The sequence below is a fragment of the Nylanderia fulva genome, unplaced genomic scaffold (assembly GCF_048542155.1).
Source record: "Nylanderia fulva isolate GAGA-0341 unplaced genomic scaffold, ASM4854215v1 Scaffold404, whole genome shotgun sequence".
NCBI lineage: Eukaryota > Metazoa > Arthropoda > Insecta > Hymenoptera > Formicidae > Nylanderia > Nylanderia fulva.
Genome location: NW_028190482.1, coordinates 45490 through 68763, shown reverse-complemented (window position 1 = coordinate 68763; position 23274 = coordinate 45490). Strand labels below are relative to the sequence as shown.

Genomic DNA, 23274 nt, shown 5'->3' with positions numbered 1-23274 from the left:
TAGCCTTTTATGTAACCTTTAAGGACTTGTTCGTAGCCTCGTTCGCAACCCTGTTTGACATGATCGTAACCTCGATCGTAGCGGTCGCGTTCACCACCGTTTCCAGGTCGTTCACTGCTGCTTCCGGGTCGTTCACTGCTGCTTCCAGGTCGGTCACTGATGCCACTCATTGTTGTTTGGTAGCACGCTGATAATCCTTCGTAGCTGTTCAACAATTGTTTGCAACCACTCGAGAATCCTTTCTAGACGTTTCACAACTGTTTGATAGACGTTTCTGAGCCAACCGCTCATTAGATGTCTGAGGTAGTGTTTGGCGCACGCAGAAGCTCTTTTATCGCAGTTTCCAACGCTCGTACATCCTTCTCTAACGCAGCCAGCTTCTCATCTGACTCTTTCTGTTGGATCATCAATGTTTTAAAGCACTCTTCCAGGTACAATTTGTTGACGACATCGGTATCCGCCTCAGGTTGCGCTACACGGCGAATCTTGCGCGATCTCGCGTCATAATCTATAGCGACGCGATGCAGAGCGTTTTTGCGCACGCATTTTCTAATCAATCTATACGATTGATCGTTTGTGCCAGGGGTTGCATCATTTCTCCTCTCGAATAATCCAAATTTATTGATAGACATTTTTTTTTCAATGCTTTGTAAAGTGTCACACGATGAACTGAATAGATTGTCGGGAACCTTGTTTAATTTATAATAATGCCCGCTTCCCGCAGTTCCTCGATAATCGACAAGATCTCGTTGTCATGCGCGTTGTTGCCAGCTTGGTGCGAAGCATCGAGCAATCGTAGGCGATCCACTAGCTCGTTGGGGTCGTCCCAGTGCACGTAATCAATCTTATTGTTGGTTAACGTCATAGCGCGAGGCATTCCTATGCCAGATTTTGAGTCGTCCGATTCCACCCGCGTCAACGGTGCGATTATATATTTGTACTTGTCCCCCTTGCTACTCTTTACACGGCCTTGCACATCAAAATTGCGTTTATGCGCATTTGTCGCCAATAATATATGTTTGTATTTTTGCAAATCATCCTCCTGGTAATCAGGTCTTTTCTTGAAGATCAACTCGTACAATCCGGGCGTTCCAATATACCGCGTGTCGCCTATGATTATATTGTCATCTTTGTCAATCGCGAATCGCTTGTTTTCAATGCGCATTTCATTTTCGCCGAAGTAGACTCCGTATACATTATCAATTTCTTTCTTCTCATCAGCACCGAGGAGAGCGTCCATATACTTTTGTCCTAATGGCCCCCAATCCTTTCGCATCATTTGTCGACCTTCCGACGATCTTAACCAGTGTCGAAGGGATATTTCGGGCGGGTTACGCGTGGTTCCGAAAACATTTTCGTCTACGAGTGTTTTGGGTATCACAGGTTGTGCGTTTTTCGGTGTAGATGTTGTCGGCAATGAAGCGTCCAATGGCTTCGAAATATCATATTTTCTCTTTTTCAATGTCTCCTCCTCCTCCTCTTTATATCGCTTGATGGTTTTATGTTTTCTCTTTTTCGGTCTTTCCCCCTCATACCGTGTCTCGATCTTCACACCGTCGTCGTCGTCGTCGGTGTTAGGCTCGTTTTTCATCGAAATTGTCGCGTTGTCGACAATCTTTTTTAGCGGCTCGATAATAGGTTTAAATTGAGTCTTGACGGCGATATCATCATCGATCTTTCCGGTCATCGGAGCGCGGTGTTTCTTGCGGATCGATTCGGCCGTCTTCGCAATCTTTTTGGCAACCTTTTCACGCTCGCGAGTATCATCAACCATGTCGGCAGCACTCTCTCTAGAGTTTCTCTCGACCGGGAGGATTGTTGGCGACGACTAAGGGCTCTGCGGTATCGCGAACTCGTTAAATCCTTTTCTGTATCGCCCGTTCGAAAGCGAGCTGTCCTTGTCTATCACTAGAAATCCATACTTTTGTTGCCAACATGTACGACATAAATTACTGAAATCCTCATACGACATGTCGGTATTCACGTGATCGTTGTACACGTGCTTCAAATTGGTGGCGTCCTGTTTAAAGAGGATTAGCAGGTTCGCGTTGTCGCGTATAAGATGTTTCGGTATTCTCGCGTATGTCTGACAGAGATAGAAGCAGTCGATGTTCGAGTGGCGCCCCATTGAGAAGTACTCTCTTATCGTATCTTGCTTGTCGCATGCCACGTCATCAAAGACAAAAATTGAATTTGGATAAGCCTCGCTCGGTGGAATGACGTCACTGTTATTGGAGAATGTAAAGTAGCCGATTTCGTCAATCGGCGTCAATAAATCTTCCAAATAGCGATATTTCGGCTGTTGCAGCGATTTAGAGTACACGTACACGTTCTCGAAACGCACACCGTGCGGACTTTCCAGCAGGCTTATCAACACGTTGGTTTTACCGCAGTTTGAGGGGCCGCAAACGATCGCGCGTATAGTTGTCGGTTGCATCGTACCGTGTTTGCGCACACCTTTGTTCACGCTGCAGCGTACTCTGTCGTCGTAATTCATCACTCGTATCGTCAGAGGTTGTTGCACGAATTTCATTTTCTCACTCCCGATTTGACCTCCTACGTCCGCCTATTTATAGCTGCGCGGACTCGCGCTTTGCTCAGTAATGTCTAGAGATTGCAACGGATGTCAACGAAAATAGGCACAGGTGTATTAAATCGTGCGATAAACGCACTTCCGGTCGAGCTTCATATTCCCGGCTATCAATTTTGCGGCCCGGGAACTCGTTTGGAAAAGCGCTGCATCACTTGTGGTGCACGCTGTGTCCACCTTCCAGTTTCTTAGTTTACTGGCCAGACCTTCGCTGACGAGTGTAACGTCTATATTCGGCTGTCCCCTTTCCGTCGAATACGTATTAGGGTTATTTGGCTTATTCATTATGCAGAGGTTGTGCGACAGGATGAATTCTTCCAGCTCCTTCCCTCTCTCGTCTGTGGTGTCGGAGAACCACCAGTCCGACCTGGCATTTGCGTCCATGGTTACTATAATATTGCACCCAGAGAGTTTTTGTAGGATATTGTCTAGGTCATCTAAGAACGGTTTTATTTCTAAAGAGAATTGGCAATACATGTTAATAATGTAAAGCTGTTCCTGTCCCGCGCAAGCCTGGAAGCACATGATATGTTCGTTTTCCATACTTGTGTTTTGGAAGACGTCCATTTTTCCTTCTCTTACCACCGCGGCGACCCATGCGTCTTTTTTGTCAGGTTGAATGATCCTTAAGCCCGGCGCAGAATATCCTCTTACTCTCCCCTTATAAGAGTAAGGTTCCTGTATACAGAGGATGTCAAAGTTTTGTTCGTTAAATATTAGTTCCAGGTTTACTGCTGCTGCTCGCGATCTTTGCGCATTTATATGGGCTATCTTTATTCCCATGTACGCCGGTCTGAAGACCCCACTTGGTGGCAGCGAATAGGAGAACATCATCAGCATAAGCGATGCTGTTTATACGATGCTCTCCCAGCTGGTATCCGACGTCGGCAGGTATCGATCTCATGATCTCATTCACCACCAGGCAAAATAGCATCGGTGACAGTGGATCCCCCTGCTTGACGCCTCTGCCCGCTTTAGAGAGCTCTGACCTGACACCGCGCACTTCAAACACCGTGCTGCTGTTCGCATAAATGCGCCCGATATAATCGATAAGGCCGTGAGGCAAGCCCAAGCCAGCCAAGGAATTAGTGATCGCCCCATGGCTGACACTATCAAAGGCCTTCGCGAAGTCCAGCGAAGCAACGTGTAGTTCTCGACGACGGGACCTGGCGTCCATTAGCAAGGACGCAAGGACGGCGACATTTTCGCCGCACCCATCGTCGAAACAGCGCTGCCGAAGATCTACAAGCTTGGACTCGCGAAGCCTCTGGGCCAAGATTTTATGCAGATGCCTCACAGCCACGGAGGTAATGGAGATCGGACGGAAATCGCCCGGAAGAGCACACTCACCCCTCTTGGGTATGAACACCGTCCGACTCACCAGCATGGATACTGGGAATCCTCCGCAATGCAGCACGATGTTGAAGAGGAGAGCTTTGATGGACGCTGGCATCGCTCTCCATAAGCGTACGCTAATGCCGTCCAATCCGGGAGCCGAGTTGAGGGGCAAGTTGATGGCTGCCACCTCCTCGCAGGAGATCGGTGCCCACGTGCCACCCAGCTCACGCTTTGATGGAACTCGCGGAGCCGGAGCGACAGGCACGGAAGCCTGCGCAACAAACGGGCCCCAATGCGCAGACATACGCTGCACATCCGGAACCACGCTTGCATGGTCGGCCCCATCCAAGATCTCCTTGGCCACACGCGACATGTTCGAGCGGAAGAGGCGCTGCACGCGCGCATACTCCGCCCGTCGTCGCGCTTTCTTGCCCGGATTGGCAGCAAAGCGACGCATAGGCGGTCGCAAACGAGAAACAGTCGGAGGGAATACGCCAGTGATCCACGGGCCGACGGCATCAACACTCCGCTGGCTCCTCCAGCACTCCTAACCCAATCTGAGTCAGGACGCGGGAACTCCATCCCTGGATGGCTTCCACGACTGGGACTAATGCTCGAATAGCGCCGGCAAATGTGCCATACGCATCGCCCCAGCCGGGAGAAGATGGTGAAAGCGGAGGCGAGCCTGGTGACCCACGCGGAGAGATGGCTGACGCTTGAGGGGAGGCCGAAGGACTGGATCCACCAGCGGAAAGAAAAGAACTATCTCCCGACGTGGCGGACAGATCCTCCAGAGCGGCGGCAACAAGGCGTCGGTACCCACCGTTTTTCCGCATACCCTTGATAGCATCAAGGGAGCGGTTCGAAACAACGGTGAGCAGATGTTGGTTGATAAACCGAACGCCTCGATAAACCGCCAAGGCCTCTTCCCTCGCCATCATGCGCTGTTCTTCAGCGCTCCACTGGCGCTTCACCCTCTCGACGTTAATTTCCTCGTTGTATATGGCCTCGTGCGCCCGACGGCGATGAAGACCGAGTCCGTTCTTGGTGCTGAACGCGCGATTGCAATGAGGGCACGGGTACGGCAAGGCATGCGGGGACTCAGGGGCAGGGACAGCCGAGGGCGGTTGTCGACGACGAGCCGCAGCGGGAGGCTGTCGCGAAGGACCAGGGCTGGGTTCAGGAGAGGAGGACGAATGCACGACAGGACCGGCGGCCCGAGGCTGCCGCCGGAGAGAATATCCTTTTTCCTTTGAAATGCCTGTCGTATGTCGGCTCGAGGGGCTGGCAACCCCACGAACCCAAGCGAGGCGCAAGCGCCCCGCCAAGCCAGAGCCCCGTTGGCCGCCGGTCGAAATTTTCGCCAGCGTTGCCCGACTCTCACCACGAGGAGGTGGGGATGGCACATGGATCCGCCGGTCGCCCGGACGGAGTCCTTAAAAGAGTCATAGTTACTCCCGCCGTTTACCCGCGCTTGCTTGAATTTCTTCACGTTGACATTCAGAGCACTGGGCAGAAATCACATTGCGTCAACACCCGCGAGGGCCATCGCAATGCTTTGCTTTAATTTGTAACGGGGCTCCTTTCCCGACGCCACGGATCGGCTCGTCGGTGCCAGGATTCGGGAAGAGGGGGGAGACTCAGGTTCGCAATAACCACGCCAATCGTTCTGGTAAAAACAGAGTTTATTGAAGCCGCCCTGCAAGAGTTGGCTTATTATCTAGTCTACGCGTACAGAGGAGAATCGCAGGAAGTGCGGACCGCGACCAACTAATACGGACGCGGACACGATTTATAACTAAGGAATACAAGGAATGCAACGGACGAAGCGTGACCAAGTCATACGGACATGGACACGCCTTGGAACTAAGGTTTACAAATGATAACGCGACGGACGAAACGCGACCAAATCATACGGACGCGGACACGTCTTATAACTAAGGTTTACAAATGATAACGCGACGGACGAAACGCGACCAAATCATACGGACGCGGGCACGACTTATAACTAAAGGTTTACAAATAATAACGCGACGGACGAAACGCGACCAAATCATACGGACGCGGACACGTCTTATAACTAAGGTTTACAAATGATAACGCGACGGACGAAACGCGACCAAATCATACGGACGCGGGCACGACTTATAACTAAAGGTTTACAAATAATAACGCGACGGACGAAACGCGACCAAATCATACGGACGCGGACACGACTTATAACTAAGATAGTAGCGTGGCGGACGAAATTTACCCAACGCGGCGTGGATACGAGCGCCCTAAAAAGGGCGAGCTCCGTAAACCGCCTTGGATTCGGGCGCCCTGAGAAGGGCGAGCTCCGCAAGATGTCGGTGGCTCTCGGAGGATCCGGTGACCGAGGAAACTCGGCCTGCCCGACGAGAACGCTCGTCGACCGGGGCGATGTTCGGAGAGGATCCGGAGACCGAGAATGCTCGGCCTGCCCGACGAGAACGCTCGTCGACCGGGGTGCTGTTCGGAGAGGATCCGGTGACCGAGGACGCTCGGCCTACCCGACGAGAACGCTCGTCGACCGGGGTGATGTTCGGAGAGGATCCGGAGACCGAGAATGCTCGGCCTGCCCGACGAGAACGCTCGTCGACCGGGGTGTTGTTCGGAGAGGATCCGGTGACCGAGGACGCTCGGCCTGCCCGACGAGAACGCTCGTCGACCGGGGTGCTGTTCGGAGAGGATCCGGTGACCGAGGACGCTCGGCCTGCCCGACGAGAACGCTCGTCGGCCGGGGTGATGTTCGGCGAGGATCCGGAGACCGAGAATGCTCGGCCTGCCCGACGAGAACGCTCGTCGACCGGGGTGCTGTTCGGAGAGGATCCGGTGACCGAGGACGCTCGGCCTACCCGACGAGAACGCTCGTCGGCCGGGGTGATGTTCGGAGAGGATCCGGTGACCGAGGACGCTCGGCCTACCCGACGAGAACGCTCGTCGACCGGGGTGATGTTTGGAGAGGATCCGGAGACCGAGAATGCTCGGCCTGCCCGACGAGAACGCTCGTCGACCGGGGTGTTGTTCGGAGAGGATCCGGTGACCGAGGACGCTCGGCCTGCCCGACGAGAACGCTCGTCGACCGGGGTGCTGTTCGGAGAGGATCCGGTGACCGAGGACGCTCGGCCTGCCCGACGAGAACGCTCGTCGGCCGGGGTGATGTTCGGCGAGGATCCGGAGACCGAGAATGCTCGGCCTGCCCGACGAGAACGCTCGTCGACCGGGGTGCTGTTCGGAGAGGATCCGGTGACCGAGGACGCTCGGCCTACCCGACGAGAACGCTCGTCGGCCGGGGTGATGTTCGGAGAGGATCCGGTGACCGAGGACGCTCGGCCTGCCCGACGAGAACGCTCGTCGACCGGGGTGATGTTCGGAGAGGATCCGGAGACCGAGAATGCTCGGCCTGCCCGACGAGAACGCTCGTCGACCGGGGTGCTGTTCGGAGAGGATCCGGTGACCGAGGACGCTCGGCCTACCCGACGAGAACGCTCGTCGGCCGGGGTGATGTTCGGAGGTGAGGAGTGGTCCTTGAGTACGCTCAAGAGACCAGGACGGGACTGGTGTCGAAGTCTCGGCTGCGCCGCTTTATATACCCGTCGGTCAGCCCCCTCCAACTAACTTGGAGTGGGGCGGTCCGGTCGGGTGGGGCGAAAAGGCAAATTCCCACGTGTTCGATGTGTGGTGGCCCCGACAGGGGCCGTTTATATGAGCGCGGGCGGACGGTCGGCCTCGTGCTTGCGCGGCTTCTAGTGACGACAAAACGGGTCGTCACAAATTAGACAGTCGGATTCCCCTAGTCCGTGCCAGTTCTGAGCTGAGCGTTGAATGGCGGCCGAAGAGGACGACCACGACGGCTCGCGCCGCCACGGAAGCCTCGCAGCAAGGAAGATCCGCGGGAGGCCAAGGCACGGGACCGAGCTCGGATCCCGGGACCGGCGCGAGAACGCCGACCGTTCACCTCGCCCAGGCCCGGCACGTCAGCCAGACCCGCTTCCCGACCAAGCCCGACACGCCCCGCTCCTCAGAGCCAATCCTTATTCCGAAGTTACGGATCCAATTTGCCGACTTCCCTTACCTACATTATTCTATCGACTAGAGGCTCTTTACCTTGGAGACCTGCTGCGGATATGGGTACGAACCGGCGCGACACCTCCACGTGGCCCTCTCCTGGATTTTCAAGGTCCGAGGGGAAGATCCGGACACCGCCGCAACTGCGGTGCTCTTCGCGTTCCAACCCCTATCTCCCTGCTAGAGGTTTCCAGGGAACTCGAACGCTTATACAGAAAAGAAAACTCTTCCCGGATCTCCCGACGGCGTCTCCAGGTCATTTTGGGTTACCCCGACGAACACTCTTACGAGGGCCCGAATTGTATGCGGTTCCGCTGCCGGGTTCCGGAATAGGAACCGGATTCCCTTTCGCCCGACGGGCGTGTGTCTTTCGTATAATATTTATTATTATTTCTCGACACTCGAGTATATTGTACGCCGTCATTGACATAGGATTTCTCCTAGGGCTTAGGATCGACTGACTCGTGTGCAACGGCTGTTCACACGAAACCCTTCTCCACGTCAGTCCTCCAGGGCCTCGCTGGAGTATTTGCTACTACCACCAAGATCTGCACCGACGGCGGCTCCAGGCAGGCTCGCGCCCAGACCCTTCTGCGCTCACCGTCGCGACCCTCCTACTCGTCAGGGCTTCGTGACGACGCGAGAGAAGACTAACGCCCGCTCCCGGTTGCCGCCCCACTTGCCGCTGACGGCAGAGTATAGGCTCGACGCTTCAGCGCCATCCATTTTCAGGGCTAGTTGCTTCGGCAGGTGAGTTGTTACACACTCCTTAGCGGATTCCGACTTCCATGGCCACCGTCCTGCTGTCTTAAGCAACCAACGCCTTTCATGGTGTCCCATGAGCGTCGAGTTGGGCGCCTTAACTCTGCGTTTGGTTCATCCCACAGCGCCAGTTCTGCTTACCAAAAATGGCCCACTTGGCACTCTGATCCGAAGATGCTCGTGGCTTCATAATTCAAGAAAGCCAGAGATCTCACCCATTTAAAGTTTGAGAATAGGTTGAGGTCGTTTCGGCCCCAAGGCCTCTAATCATTCGCTTTACCAGATGAGACTCGCGCGCGTTCCGTGCGGAACGGCCGAGTGCCAGCTATCCTGAGGGAAACTTCGGAGGGAACCAGCTACTAGATGGTTCGATTAGTCTTTCGCCCCTATACCCAGTTCCGACGATCGATTTGCACGTCAGAATCGCTACGGACCTCCATCAGGGTTTCCCCTGACTTCGTCCTGACCAGGCATAGTTCACCATCTTTCGGGTCCCAACGTGTACGCTCTGGGTGCGCCTCTTCTCGCGATGAGAACGAGACGCCCCGGGAGTGCGAGGCCGCATCGCGACGCGGCCCATCCTCCCTAGGTCGACGGCCAGGGCCGACCTTCACTTTCATTACGCCTTTAGGTCTCGCGACAAGTCCCAATGACTCGCGTACATGTTAGACTCCTTGGTCCGTGTTTCAAGACGGGTCCTAAGAGTACCCAAAGCAGTAGCGTCGCCGACTGGTATCGGTCTCCCGCGAGACCGCGGGAGACGTTCGCAGGCCTGTCGAAGGTGTACCGTACTGTAACCAACAGCGGGCCAGGACCGGGGACGGCGCGAAGTCCGTAACCTCCGAGTACTGTGGCGCGCGCTTGCGACAGGTCTCGACGCACCGTGAATAGTGCGGCCTGATACCTTGCGCGTACCGCCGAGCAGCCGGCCGGGCGACCGAGGGTTTGTCGCGTGCCGTTTTACCGGCGACGCGACAGACACCGCACCCGGGCCGTAGACCGACACCCAGCGGGTCGCGACGTTCTACTTAGGGAGAAGTGCACGACGACGAGCGCCGGACATCGGCGCACGGTAGCGTGCCCGCGCGCGAGCCGCAAGGACTCCGCGGGACATCGCCGACCGACGCGAAGCCAGCGCCGCTGACGATGAATCTCTCCGTTCGATCTTTTGGGTTTCTTAGGTTTACCCCTGAACGGTTTTCACATACTCTTGAACTCTCTCTTCAAAGTTCTTTTCAACTTTCCCTCACGGTACTTGTTCGCTATCGGTCTCGTGGTCGTATTTAGCCTTAGATGGAGTTTACCACCCACTTAGAGCTGCACTCTCAAGCAACCCGACTCTAAGGAGAGATCCTCCCGAGGCGCGCACCGGTCGCTACGGGCCTGGCACCCTCTACGGGTAAGTGGCCCCATTCAAGATGACTTGGACGCGACGCGGCACCTCGGGATAAGCGGATCCTCCCAAACACCACATTTCCCTGCGGCGGAACCGCGGGATTCGGTGCTGGGCTCTTTCCTGTTTCGCTCGCCGCTACTAAGGAAATCCTGGTTAGTTTCTTTTCCTCCGCTTAATAATATGCTTAAATTCAGCGGGTAATCTCGCCTGCTCTGAGGTCGTCGCATAGTGAGTTTTCGTAGCCGTTTGCCTCCTCCGCGTCGCTCATCGTCGTCTCTCCTCTATAATATATATTATAAGAGGGAGAGAGAGAGAGCGTCGAACGAGAGAGCAGCAGCGGCAGCACACGAAATACGCGAGAAGGCAAATTGCCGGGGCGCTAACCGCACACACACTCGTTGGTGGTAATGGAGACGATATATCGCGGGGTTCGAGATTCTCGGCTCCCTCTTCTCTTTTATATACGAAATTCGGGCGGAATCGATTCGACGAGTACACGACGCGGCGCGCCGGTCCCCTTTTTTCGCTTTACGAAAATTTCGTGGACTCGGACACGCGGTCGGCTCGCGATTCAAAACCCTTCTCCGTAAAGAGGTAAAGGATTACGAATGCTCTCTCCGCCGGACGACGACGCGCCGTATATTTCTCCGTAATACCGTTATGTGTGCGGGCAAGGGCGCCTCGGCATAAGACGCGCGAGCGCTATCGCACCGAGAGACGCGGCACAGAGTGCGAGAGCAGTCCGGTCAGTCTGTGTGATGTACGGAGAGGAGACACGGTGAGACAAGCGCTACCTACTTTCGGGAGACTAACGACGCACGCGCCGCTCTAGGGAAAGCGGTGCCATTTACCGTCCTGACCCTTTTTTTGGCCGTTTGTTGCTCCCTTCGCGCGCGCTCTTACTCTCATCCCATTTCTCCTCGGCTCTCGCGTACACACACGACTTGGATACACAAACACGCTCCCCCTCTTAATTCGCGCAGCATTCTCTGGGCGCGCGTTCGCCAACGTTTTACACGCTTGTGCGCTTCTCCTCCTCATTATTATTATTTCGGTGTGTCATTTCAGACGACGCCAGGATTTGCACCGCGGCCGGTCGGCGCGGCACAGACACCTCGGGCGAACGTCCAACGATTGCTCGTACGCCCATTGTAAGCGTTGTACAGGGCACAGGCGACGCGCGCGCCATTCTCTGGTCGCCTCGCGTCGTGGCCGTGCGCGCTTTTCGGACGCAAGCAGTTTAGGGGTACTAAAACGACCCTCAGCCAGGCGTGGTCCGGGAATTGTATCCGTGGACCGCAATGTGCGTTCGAAATGTCGATATTCATGTGTCCTGCAGTTCACAAGTTGACGCGCAATTAGCTGCGTTCTTCATCGACCCACGAGCCAAGTGATCCACCGTTCAGGGTAATCGTTCGAAATTTTTGCGTTCGCGAAGAAACGCGCTTCTCGTTCAACCATCGTGGTCTCTTCTCTCGGACGAGAGAGAGAGAATAATCGTGGTGGCTCTTCGATCAGCCTGTCCGCGCGCGTCCGGGGACGCGCGCGGACCGCCGCCTCCCGCCAGGGAAGGCTACGGCACAAAGATAGAGTTGTGTGTTTCTCGTTCGGAGCGTCTCTCCCGCAACGGGAGAGCTGGGCGGAAGCTCTTTGAAGAAACCGTCGGACCGACACAGTTGACAGATTGGTCGAAATATCATCGATCCCTTCTCTGTGTTATATATATATATTATAATAATATATGGGGGTCCTCTCGCTCGGCACTCGCGGTCGCACACCGTGTGTTCTCGGCACGCTGACCGCTGCCCCGCGACAACGGGGAGGGCGCGCGTCGACGAACGTCGTGGGTGCTGCACACACGCGTGCGCGGGCATAGGTTACCACCGGTTCGCGCTCAACGCCGAATCGACGCTCTGTGTGTGTGTGTGTATCCGGAGAATGGCACACACACGAGCGTGATCGCGAAGCGTCTCGCTCCGAATCGTCGTCGAACACCGCCGGGCGCGCTGCTCTGCTTGCCGACTACTTTCGGTCAGAGAGGCGCGACGGCGTCCGTCGTTATATCAAAACACAACAACAAATTCCGTCAAATCCGTTATTTTCTTTTTCTCTGAGAGCGCCTTTTCAGCGCGTCCATTCAGTCGCCGACTGCTGCGAGCGCGCGTCTCTCCCAAAAGAGAGGACTCTCGACGCAGAGCAGGACCTCCGGAACGTTAATGATCCTTCCGCAGGTTCACCTACGGAAACCTTGTTACGACTTTTACTTCCTCTAAATGATCAAGTTTGGTCATCTTCCCGGCAACATCGGCAATGCCGAGACATTGCCGCGCACCAGTCCGAAGACCTCACTAAATCATTCAATCGGTAGTAGCGACGGGCGGTGTGTACAAAGGGCAGGGACGTAATCAACGCGAGCTTATGACTCGCGCTTACTGGGAATTCCTCGTTCGTGGGGAACAATTGCAAGTCCCAATGTCTAGCACGAAGGAGGTTCAGCGGGTTACCCGGGCCTTTCGGCCAGGGAACACACGCTGATTCCTTCAGTGTAGCGCGCGTGCGGCCCAGAACATCTAAGGGCATCACAGACCTGTTATTGCTCAATCTCGTGCGGCTAGAAGCCGCCTGTCCCTCTAAGAAGATTTGTTTGTACGTTGGTAGTAAAAACCCGCCAGCCGAAGCCGGGGGCCTTCGCGATACCATAAGGTACGCCTATTTAGCAGGCTAGAGTCTCGTTCGTTATCGGAATTAACCAGACAAATCGCTCCACCAACTAAGAACGGCCATGCACCATCACCCACCGAATCAAGAAAGAACTATCAATCTGTCAATCCTTCCGGTGTCTGGGGCTGGTGAGGTTTCCCGTGTTGAGTCAAATTAAGCCGCAGGCTCCGCTCCTGGTGGTGCCCTTCCGTCAATTCCTTTAAGTTTCAGCTTTGCAACCATACTTCCCCCGGAACCCAAAAGCTTTGGTTTCCCGGAAGCTGCCCGCCGAGTCATCGGAGGAACTTCGGCGGATCGCTAGCTAGCATCGTTTATGGTTAGAACTAGGGCGGTATCTGATCGCCTTCGAACCTCTAACTTTCGTTCTTGATTAATGAATGAGGGAGAGAATGAGAGCGTTGCGGAAGTGAGTGAGATAGCGTGTATGAGAGTAATTGGTGCGAGACTCCGTAAATTCCTGTTTACTGTTACGTCCGGCAATTCACCTTACGGTAAATCACTTTATGCACAAGTCGGTCTTCTCTTGCGTCTACCTCGGTAAACGTTCGAGAAGCTGCTCTCTACTTTTTTAGGGCAACCTGCTAGGCCGGCTATACCCTGGGATGCCGAGAGCTTGAGATTCGATTGAGAAAGTCGGATGGAGAAGGAATTCTGCGGGTCGGGTCAAGAAATAAAGATATTTTACAAGTATAAAAATTGTTTATTCATTTATAAATCCTTTATGTCGACACAAAATCTACTGGTCCTGACTCGGTTCAGGATGAGTTTGGAACTGTATTACAATGTTATTGAGCTTCTGTTCAGAGTCGTTAGATTGGTTAAGATAGTTTATAAAGGAACTAAAATTATTCTGTGCTCCTTCTGGGATGAAATTATTGACGTCGTCGGGAGCGAGTACCACAGTGTCCTCGTCGAAAATATTGGAATTGGGTTGTAAAAATGGATCGTATTCCGGAGATGCTAATTGTTGAGTTTGATCATGGACGTAATATTCAGGGTCAGTTAAAAATTGATGATTTAGATCTATTAAGTAAGTATTTGATTCTGAATGAGACTGTTCAGGAAATCGAGGGTGAGAATAGTCAATGTGTAGAGGAATATTATTAATTGGCGAATAAGTGTCTGAAGAGGGAGGTTGTATGATTATTCGCGTTGGATAAATTTGAACGTTTAGATTTAGAGGTCTTCGAGATCTACGTTCGCGTAGTCTGTGAAGGTGCTGGTTGTTTCGATCGATCTGATTCCTTCGTCGGAAAGGAGAGACCATCTAACGGTTAAATAAATTTACATGAATAAATCGTAAGATAGATTGTTCTATTATTTGAAATAATTGAATATGACTCACGTTTGTAGCGTGATTTACTTGTTAATGAGAGCGAACAGAGATGAAAGGTTAATCTTATACGAGAAAGCCCTTCACCTGTTAATAAATTAACTTTATGTCAATAAATATTGTAATAAACCTGTATTAAATGAGGATTGGTAATAACGTGGATAAAAGGAAGGATTTGAATAGGAGTATTAATATCTGCGTTGAGAATATTAATACTTAATGTTTCAATCGTTAATAATTAAATCTTAAACTTTGAAATAATAATTCTTAATAAATAAATAAGTCTTAGACTTTGAAGTAATAAATTGTCGATGAATATCAAAATCACTGTCAGTTGGTATGGTAAAGTAATTCGCAATTATTGGAAAATGCAGGGTATTAAAAGCATGAAAGAATAGAGAGATAGGTGTACATCCGGTTATTCCGGGTTCTCAGGTCCTGGTCTTAATAGGCTAGTGCGACGTTCACTTTACTGAACGTGCATCTCTGAGATGATTTGCGAATTTACCTTCTGACAGGATATAACTCTAATGGGTATAGAGGAGTTAGGAATAGAGGTTTGAATATAAGTATTAATATCTATATTAAGAGTAATAATACTTGTAGCTTCAAGCATCAATAATTGAATTGTAAATTATGAATTAATTATTTTTAATAATCATTAAGACCACTGTCATTTGGTTTGGTAAAGTAATTCGTTAGGTTTGTAAAGCAGAGAGAGAGTAAGCAGGGAAGGGTGAAGAAATGTACGGTTGCCCGTGGATTCCGGTCCCCGAAGGTTAATGCGACGTTCACTTTACAGAACGTGCATCTCAGAATCGTAGTAACGAATTTACCTTATGACAGGGTATGGTTTTAATAGTAGCAAATAGGGTAAGGTGGAGTACACTTGTCAAATAAATTTAAATATCAATATGCAAGATCACTGTCAGTCGGTGTGGTAAAGTAATTCGTAATTATTGGAAAGTGCAAGGTGTTAAAAGCATAAAAGAATAGAGAGGTAGGTATACATCCGGTTATTCCGGGTTCTCAGGTCCTGGTCTTATTAGGCTAATGCGACGTTCACTTTACTGAACGTGCACCTCTGAGATGATTTGCGAATTTACCTTCTGACAGGATATAATATTCTAATGTGTACTGAGGAATTAGCGTTATTCACTTCGCTAATAGGTAGTAGGATACGGGATTACATACATATATAAGTGAGCAGTAATACAATAAAATACATATATAATATATTTATATTGCAAGTACAACAAGTTAAATAGACATGCGATATCGGTTAGATATAGTTAAATAGTATCGAGTAAAATATTGAATATATGGACGATTGTAACGCAGGCGTATGCAGATACGAATCGTAAATCGGAGTAATATATGGCTTATGTCTGTATTCAAATTCAGAGTTCGTAATGTGAAATAAGATTGAGTTCGAAATTCAGTGGTTAAATAATTAAATTCAGAGTTCGTAATGTGAAATAAGATTGAGTTCGAAATTCAGTGGTTAAATAATTAATTAAATATAATGATTAAATATAATGAGTGTCCGTCGCGCTTTACTATTTAGGGATATGTGAACTGGCTTAAATACTCACAAGGTTAGACAATGTCTTATGTGCCTTGATGTGGTACACTTCGCTACTGTGTTCTTCCCTCTGAGTTGAAGAGCTGAGGAGCCTCGGTACCTCGGTCCGAAATGGCGGCTATGTCTCGATGCCTTCAGAGCTCCGTAGTACTGTGGCGAGATCACTCTTGAGTGATAGATGGTGAGTTCACTTGACGACTTTCGGTGGATCACTCTTGAGTGATTGGTGGCGGATTCTCTTTTAAATCTTAAAAAGGTTAGACAATGTCTTATGTGCCTTGATGTGGTACACTTCGCTACTGTGTTCTTCCCTCTGAGTTGAAGAGCTGAGGAGCCTCGGTACCTCGGTCCGAAATGGCGGCTATGTCTCGATGCCTTCAGAGCTCCGTAGTACTGTGGCGAGATCACTCTTGAGTGATAGATGGTGAGTTCACTTGACGACTTTCGGTGGATCACTCTTGAGTGATTGGTGGCGGATTCACTTTTAAATCTTAAAAAGGTTAGACAATGTCTTATGTGCCTTGATGTGGTACACTTCGCTACTGTGTTCTTCCCTCTGAGTTGAAGAGCTGAGGAGCCTCGGTACCTCGGTCCGAAATGGCGGCTATGTCTCGATGCCTTCAGAGCTCCGTAGTACTGTGGCGAGATCACTCTTGAGTGATAGATGGTGAGTTCACTTGACGACTTTCGGTGGATTACTCTTGAGTGATTGGTGGCGGATTCACTGCCGTTCCGTGCCGGGAGCCGGGTTTATATACCCAAAAATGGGGCTCGCTTCCTCCCATCGGGTGATGTGGCTCAGCCAATGGCAAGAGAGGTATGCCGGGGAAGTACCGGAGACAATCTGTTCCTGGTAGAGATTGCGACGGTTAAGTCCCGGAGAGATGGCTTCTTAGTAGAGATAGCGGCGTTCCTAGGTGACTCATCGCCGGTCGCTCCGACTTTCCTTATCCTATTCTCGGTAGCGATAGCTGTATGCCTTTGTTGGCTATGCGCTCCGACTTATCTTATCTTCTTCTTGGTAATCGATTTGCAGGTGGCTGGTGACTCATCGCTATGCGGCTTGCAACTGGGCCTTGCAGGTTGCAACGTGTTTCAGCGTTGCATCATGCATTGCATCACGCTATTGTTCTAGAACCTTCTAGAATCTTCTGGATGTTTCTTTGCGAGTAAAGCCGAGTTCACATAGTAAAGCGGCTTTCATACATAATTATTTAATTATTTAGTATACTTCTTTATAAGCGATATATATATATAAATATTTCAGGTATAAGAATTTTGTGTGTTAATATATATATATATATATATATATATATATATATAGTGTACATATTTAAAATTTAATACTATTGAATAATATATATATTTAATATTAGTAAAATGAATATTATGTCTTATACTGTCGTTGAAATCGCCGGAGAATACCATATGTCTTATGCAGTCATTGAGATCGCCAGAGAATACTACATGTCTTATACAGTCATTGAAATCGCCAGAGAATATATATAGTGTCGTCAAAGTATACGATTGATATATATATATATATATATATATATATATATACGTTCTTAACCTTATTTTAAGTTTTCTCACAAATAATCAATGAGGATTTTTCTTATTAAACTAAATATATTATATTATATTATACCATATTTAGTTAGTATTATAGATGTTGTTTTTATATTGTTTTTGTGAGAAGACATGTCTTAGCCTACGAGTGGTTATATTTGTGATTAAATATTCGTTAATACCGGTCTTTCATGCAAGCTAGAGATTGTCATGACTAATAGGTAAAAAAATTAATGATTGAAGAAATTGAAATTTTGGAATTTGTCTGGACGTTACATCTCCCCTCCTATTTAAGAATAAAACCCGACGTTGATCTAGGGTTTTGTTCTAGATTAAAGAGATGTTGTTGCAAGTCGTTATACGTTTGAGGGACGGTGATATTTGTGGATTCCATTTCTTCAGGTCGTCTCATATTATAACCTTGAAGTTGAGGCTGACTTATCACCGGTGGTTCTTTTGGTAATGCAGGGGGTACGTCTGAGATGATGGCAAGAGATGTGGCATCTTCTGGAAACTTATTATTTTCTCCGTTTATATTCTTGCGGCTGAGGTGAAGCAGGAGATTAGTTAGAGAGTCCCATAGTGCTCCTATCAAGTGTAGACTACATCCATATACGGTGTGTAACGCGTATCCATGAATGATGGTATCGATTGCCAATTTAGCAATACGAAAGATCATAAATATTCCAACGACTCCGGCCGTGGCTGATCCAAAGCTCATGAATCCTCTCCATATTTTCGCAGCGGTGTTGTCTACGATTTTATTGAGTGATTCTTCGTCTAGTAGTTTGTATAGCGAGACGGAGTTGGCGTTAACTGGATGTCCGGTGAGTCCACGTGCAATGGCGTTGAGTAGTGCCGGTTTCTCTGCGGGAAACATGATGTGGTCTCTTAATTTTTCTATGTCTTGCTGGGTGTAGATTCCACTGACAGCTAATGGTCCGGGTGTTAAATAACTCCAGGTAAGAGATGCCATGGGTCGTAGTTGTTGAGGTGACAACTGTCTTACTTGTGCTTTTGGCGTGAACTGTACCCAAGTGTCCTCTATCCGGTATAACGTTGGTAATTCTTGAGAACATTCTCGCTCGTTTCCGATCTTTGTGACGATTCTTGATTTGGGTGTGAGGAAGTAAGAAGAGTTTCTAACGGTTACGGGTAACTCGTTATAGCATTCTTTGGTTGGACGTACGGTGACTTCTACAGGGATGCATTTTATGATCTGGACAGCTTCTCCAGTGGTGACGGCCATGTATCCCGGTGACTTCATAAGACTGTACGCGAATTCATCAGGCAAGAGAGTTGCAAAAGATAAGGCATTAGTTATGACTTGTCTTTCCAATTCACATTTTTGTTGCATGACATTATGATATAATGATGTCATCTGATGTCGTATGTGTTTTTCGACATATACAAATTTAGAATTCATGTAAGTAAATATATCGAGGTTGTCCACGGGAATCGTACCTTTATTGGCAAAGGTTTGGCCTTGCTTGGTTTCCAGGATAAATAACTTCGGATGTTCCGTGCGAAGCAGAGTGTATCCGCATAATGGTTGTTCTTTAGTCTTGGTCAAAGCGAATGTGATGTCTTGTGTAGTGAGACTGTAGATGATGGGGGAATCGTCGCCTGCTATCCTGGTCGCTAGTCCTTCGTATAAAACATCGTATTGGTTAAAGTTGCAGGATTTCATTGGTACGGGTTTCCAAAAGGTGTAGCCATCATCGGAGTCTAAACAGAAGCTATCGGCCAGTGTACAGATGGTTCCTGATCTTAGCTTGATTTTTCCATGTTCGAGTTGTACTGGCACATAAGATGATTTCAGTGAGATTTTCGCAACTGCTTGGACAATTACGTTATCCCATGTGCCGTAAGGGTCAGAGTATTGCGTACCCTTACATGTTCCGTCGGCTTTCAATTCACCGGCTAACGTAAGGCTACGATAAGAAGTTTGATTGATTTTGAGTCCGCTAATTAAGTGAGCAGGTCCCAAGGACGTTGTGCCATCTTGAAACATTCGCAAACATTGTGAATATCCGGTTTCCTGGACGTAATCTGCTTTTCCATTAAAGACGACTGAGATGTGCGAGTGCATGTCACAGTGATATATCGTGCGAAATATTTCCAGTTTGCATTGTATAACCTCTGCATAATTATATTCGGAAAGTTGTAATAATTGTATATAGGTCTCCGTGGAGTTTGGAGTTTGATGATGGAGATTGCATTCTCCAACATCTAAGAGGGAGACGGCGGTGATGTTAAGATGCTGTCCACCACAATCGAATCCAATCAGGGCGAATGAAGTTTTAACGGAGAGTATTAGAATAATCCCTAACATCATGACAAGCTGTAACGCACAATCGGACTAGTTTTACTGAATTAAATACAATATAAAGAAATTATCTAGCATGTACGTGCGCACGAATATACGCACGTATCTATAGATATATACATGTGCACGTGCGGAGGTAGTCCTGGCATTGGGCGCGATGAACGGTGTGCGAGGAAACTTTTAATAATTAAATAATATATTATGCATGATTTATATTGTCGTTCGTTTTCGGACTCGCACATGGACATATATATATGCGTGTATAATAGTAAGTACAAATGCATGTTAATGCGCAAGTGTATATGTTATAAATTATATTTCGTCTTATATCTATGTGTATCGGTTGCGCGGTTGCAGTTTTTGTTCTGCCCGTGTCTTTTGTAAGATTCAGAGAATTTATTCGAAATTTGCTATTTGATAGAATATGATTAGCTCGTTCACTGGTGGGGCCGGAGTCGATTTCTCCGAACCGGCAAGTATAAGCGTATATATTTTTCATAATTTTAAATTTATTAAGGTTTTTCGCAAGCTATTCATAGTGGTTAAATACGAGTTATTACCAGTGAGCGAGTTAATGGCAGAGTGTAATAATATAATACGCATTGTATTAATTATCATGTTGCATGGATATGAGTCTCATGCAATTTCGTGAGCCTTGTATGAGATGTACTTGAGTAAAGCATACCTCATACAAAGATGAAAAATAATGGCTAAAAGTAGTAAGAATAAAGTTTTGAATAATGCACAGGGTTCCATGCTGAACAACCTGTTTAGTTAGGACGGTTTCCTGAAATGGGAATCTTACATGTGTAGTATTATCGAAATATACCTGTAGATTTTTGTGCTGAGATTTTGATAATCTTTACTGGCGTCTAGGCTAAAGAGAACCTGTAATTAGGAATACATATGTTATTATACATGAATAATCTGAGAGATATAAGACGTGGTCGTCCTTACATCTACTGAATTAATATAATTAGTAATATATAGTTTTATAGAGTAGGCTGGAAATGATTAATGGTAGGCACGATTCCATCCCAGTGTCTGATGGTATCGTTGCGTTTCCATACGTTTACTACATATTGTATATAGGTAAAGAAACATTCTTCACAGTGAGTTATAGGTTCAATTTTATAACAGGCATAGCGACAGTTGAGACATGGAATAGGAGGTGCGGTTTCGCAGACAAGGACGTGATAATTGTAAATGTCTTTAGGTGCAGTTCGAGTTCTTCGCGTGATGCGACAAACTTGGCAATAGTTGTCGTAAATTGTACTTCTATAGCATCTAGCTCTATGTATATTGGGAAAGAATTCTAGCATTTTCTTTATTAGAGGAAATCTCGGTAACAGAGTGTGGAGTTCGACGATATTAGGATGTTCGTAATATGTATTAGAGGCTGTTGCGTTGTGATCGCAAGGATTATTAGAAGACATTTTTTTTATTGTTGGAACGTCTTAAACAGCTAGAGGTGATTCAAGGGTGATTCCCGATCTATAGACGTTAGATAATTAGTGCAAATTGTGCAATTTTGTATTGGTTTGGAAATTGTTAGGAGTTGGGAACATACAGAACACTGTGGTTCGGGATAACCTAATCCAATCACGACAGCGTGAGTATATCGTGTTTGGTAAAAGGAGCGTGCAGCTAGATCAAAACTGGAATAACAATTTCTACAACGTGCAGAATTAGTGACTACGTTACGATATCCGTGTACCTTTACGCAGCGTGCGAAGGCGAATATGTGGTGTAGTGAAGAACTCGTGGTTTGTCCTGGATGGACTGGTTGGCGATGCCAACACATCTGAAACCCAAAATTAGGAATGTTGTTTTTTCAACCTGGTTCTATATGTGCTAATTTTAACTTATCGATATGGACGATCCGCGGTTTGTGGTTGATTAAGATTTTGGCGTTATTGGAAGGTAGGATCTCTGTTATCTCATAGGGTCCTACGTAATGTGCTGAGAATTTTCCTTTCTTTGGTTCTTTTAATAAGAATACATAATCTCCTGTTTTAAATTGCCGAGGATTTACACGTTGATCGTAATAGTATTTGCTTCTCTCTTTAGCTCTAATAAGATTTTGTCGCGCTTCTTCGCGAATATCGTATAATTTATTGAATAGTGTGTTTATATATTCTTGGTAAGTAGGCTCTAGAGGTTCTTCAATAGGTTGATACGCGGATGGCAATCTGGCCAGTCGTCCGAATATTAGCTCATATGGCGAGAATTTGGTTCCTTCGTGAACGCTTGTATTATAAGAGAACATGGCGAGTTTGATATATTCATCCCAATTGTCTTCTTTGTCGATTTGTGTCTTTAAATATTCTACTAATACATGATGTGATCGTTCTATCGATCCATTTGATTGGGGGTGATAAGCGGTAGTTTTAAAGTGTTGGATATTGAATTTCTTTGTTAGGACGCGTATTAAAGTTGATAGGAAGTTTGCACCTTGATCGGTAAGAATAGCTTTAGGAGTTCCGTAAATACAAATGAATTCTTTTGTGAAAGCGTCGGCTATTGTTAATGAAGTGGCTTCTTTTAATGGTACAGCTATGGAGTATTTAGTTAATAAATCTTGCATTGTTAGAATATATTTATTTCCGTTATTTGTGATAGGGAATGGCCCTACTATGTCTAGTGAAACTTTGTCGAAAGCTGTCCCGGGGGTATCCGTAATAATCATAGGTTGTTTGGTTTTGACGCGCGTTAATTTCTTTAGTTGGCATTCGCGACATTTTCTAATAAATTCTTGAATATCTTGTTTCATAGTATTCCAAAAATAATGAGGTCGAAGTCTATTAAAAGTTTTTGTAACGCCTTTATGGCCACCGTATGCTGATGCATGATTTTCCGAAATTAATTTTACGCGTTCTGTAGGGATAGGATGATCGACTAGATTTTGGCAAATAGTTATGTTTATACGGGTATCGTGAAAAAATCTCTTTAGTTGGTTAACAATGTATGACCAAGGAATGTCATCAAATTTGTGCGTTTTGCTAATGCTGAAGGAAGTTAATTGTAATTCGATAACACAGTCTAGTAAAGAGCGTATGCAATTTTTTACGGTTTGCGGTTCTATTAATAGTCGATTGTTTGTTCTTATTGGAATTGATATTAAATTATTTGATTTGATTCTCTTTACGTTAACTCTTTCGAAACTAAGATTTTCATACACGGGTAATAGATTTGCAGTAGAATAAAGCTCGGCTCCTTTGTCATAAGGAGTTCCGTCTAAACTTATGAAAATTACATGATTATCCTTTTGATTTAGTAGATTGTCTCTAATTTCTCGTATTCTTACTTTGCTCGGGATTTGAGGAGAGGGTGGTATAATTGGAACGGTTTCTGAAATTGCTGGATCCACATAATCGTATTCTAAATTTGAATTCGCGTTTGACATATTTGCATAATCGTGATTATCGAGAGTTGAACTTTCATCGTCTGAATCGGAGTTATTTCCCGTTATATTAGTGTAATTAGGATTGTCGATATTCTTATTGAGATATGGAGTTAGCGCGTTTGTTTTAATTGATCTGACAGAAGGTCTAGGTCTGCT

General features: G+C 47.7%; 2 protein-coding genes, 1 non-coding gene and 2 pseudogenes across 3 annotated transcripts; all 5 read right to left on the bottom strand.

Annotated features, from left to right (window-relative positions):
* Positions 1–662: 662 nt before the first annotated feature.
* LOC146721845 (uncharacterized) lies at positions 663–2974 on the bottom strand. Its single transcript, XM_085486198.1, has 2 exons — positions 2746–2974; positions 663–1359 (listed from the first exon to the last, which is right to left on the bottom strand). The coding sequence occupies exons 1-2, from the start codon at positions 2972–2974 to the stop codon at positions 695–697; spliced, it is 894 nt and encodes a 297-aa protein (XP_085342324.1). The 3' UTR covers positions 663–694.
* Positions 2975–8039: 5065 nt separating this feature from the next.
* On the bottom strand, positions 8040–10373 carry LOC146721844 (large subunit ribosomal RNA; annotated as a pseudogene).
* A 1057-nt stretch (positions 10374–11430) lies between these two features.
* Positions 11431–11585, bottom strand: LOC114944344 (5.8S ribosomal RNA). The gene has a single exon (XR_003822162.2). It is a non-coding gene; the product is annotated as a 5.8S ribosomal RNA (ribosomal RNA).
* Positions 11586–12389: 804 nt separating this feature from the next.
* Positions 12390–13663, bottom strand: LOC146721843 (small subunit ribosomal RNA; annotated as a pseudogene).
* A 4006-nt stretch (positions 13664–17669) lies between these two features.
* On the bottom strand, positions 17670–19491 carry LOC146721842 (uncharacterized). Its single transcript, XM_085486197.1, has one exon. The coding sequence runs from the start codon at positions 19473–19475 to the stop codon at positions 17670–17672; it is 1806 nt and encodes a 601-aa protein (XP_085342323.1). The 5' UTR covers positions 19476–19491.
* Positions 19492–23274: the final 3783 nt, after the last annotated feature.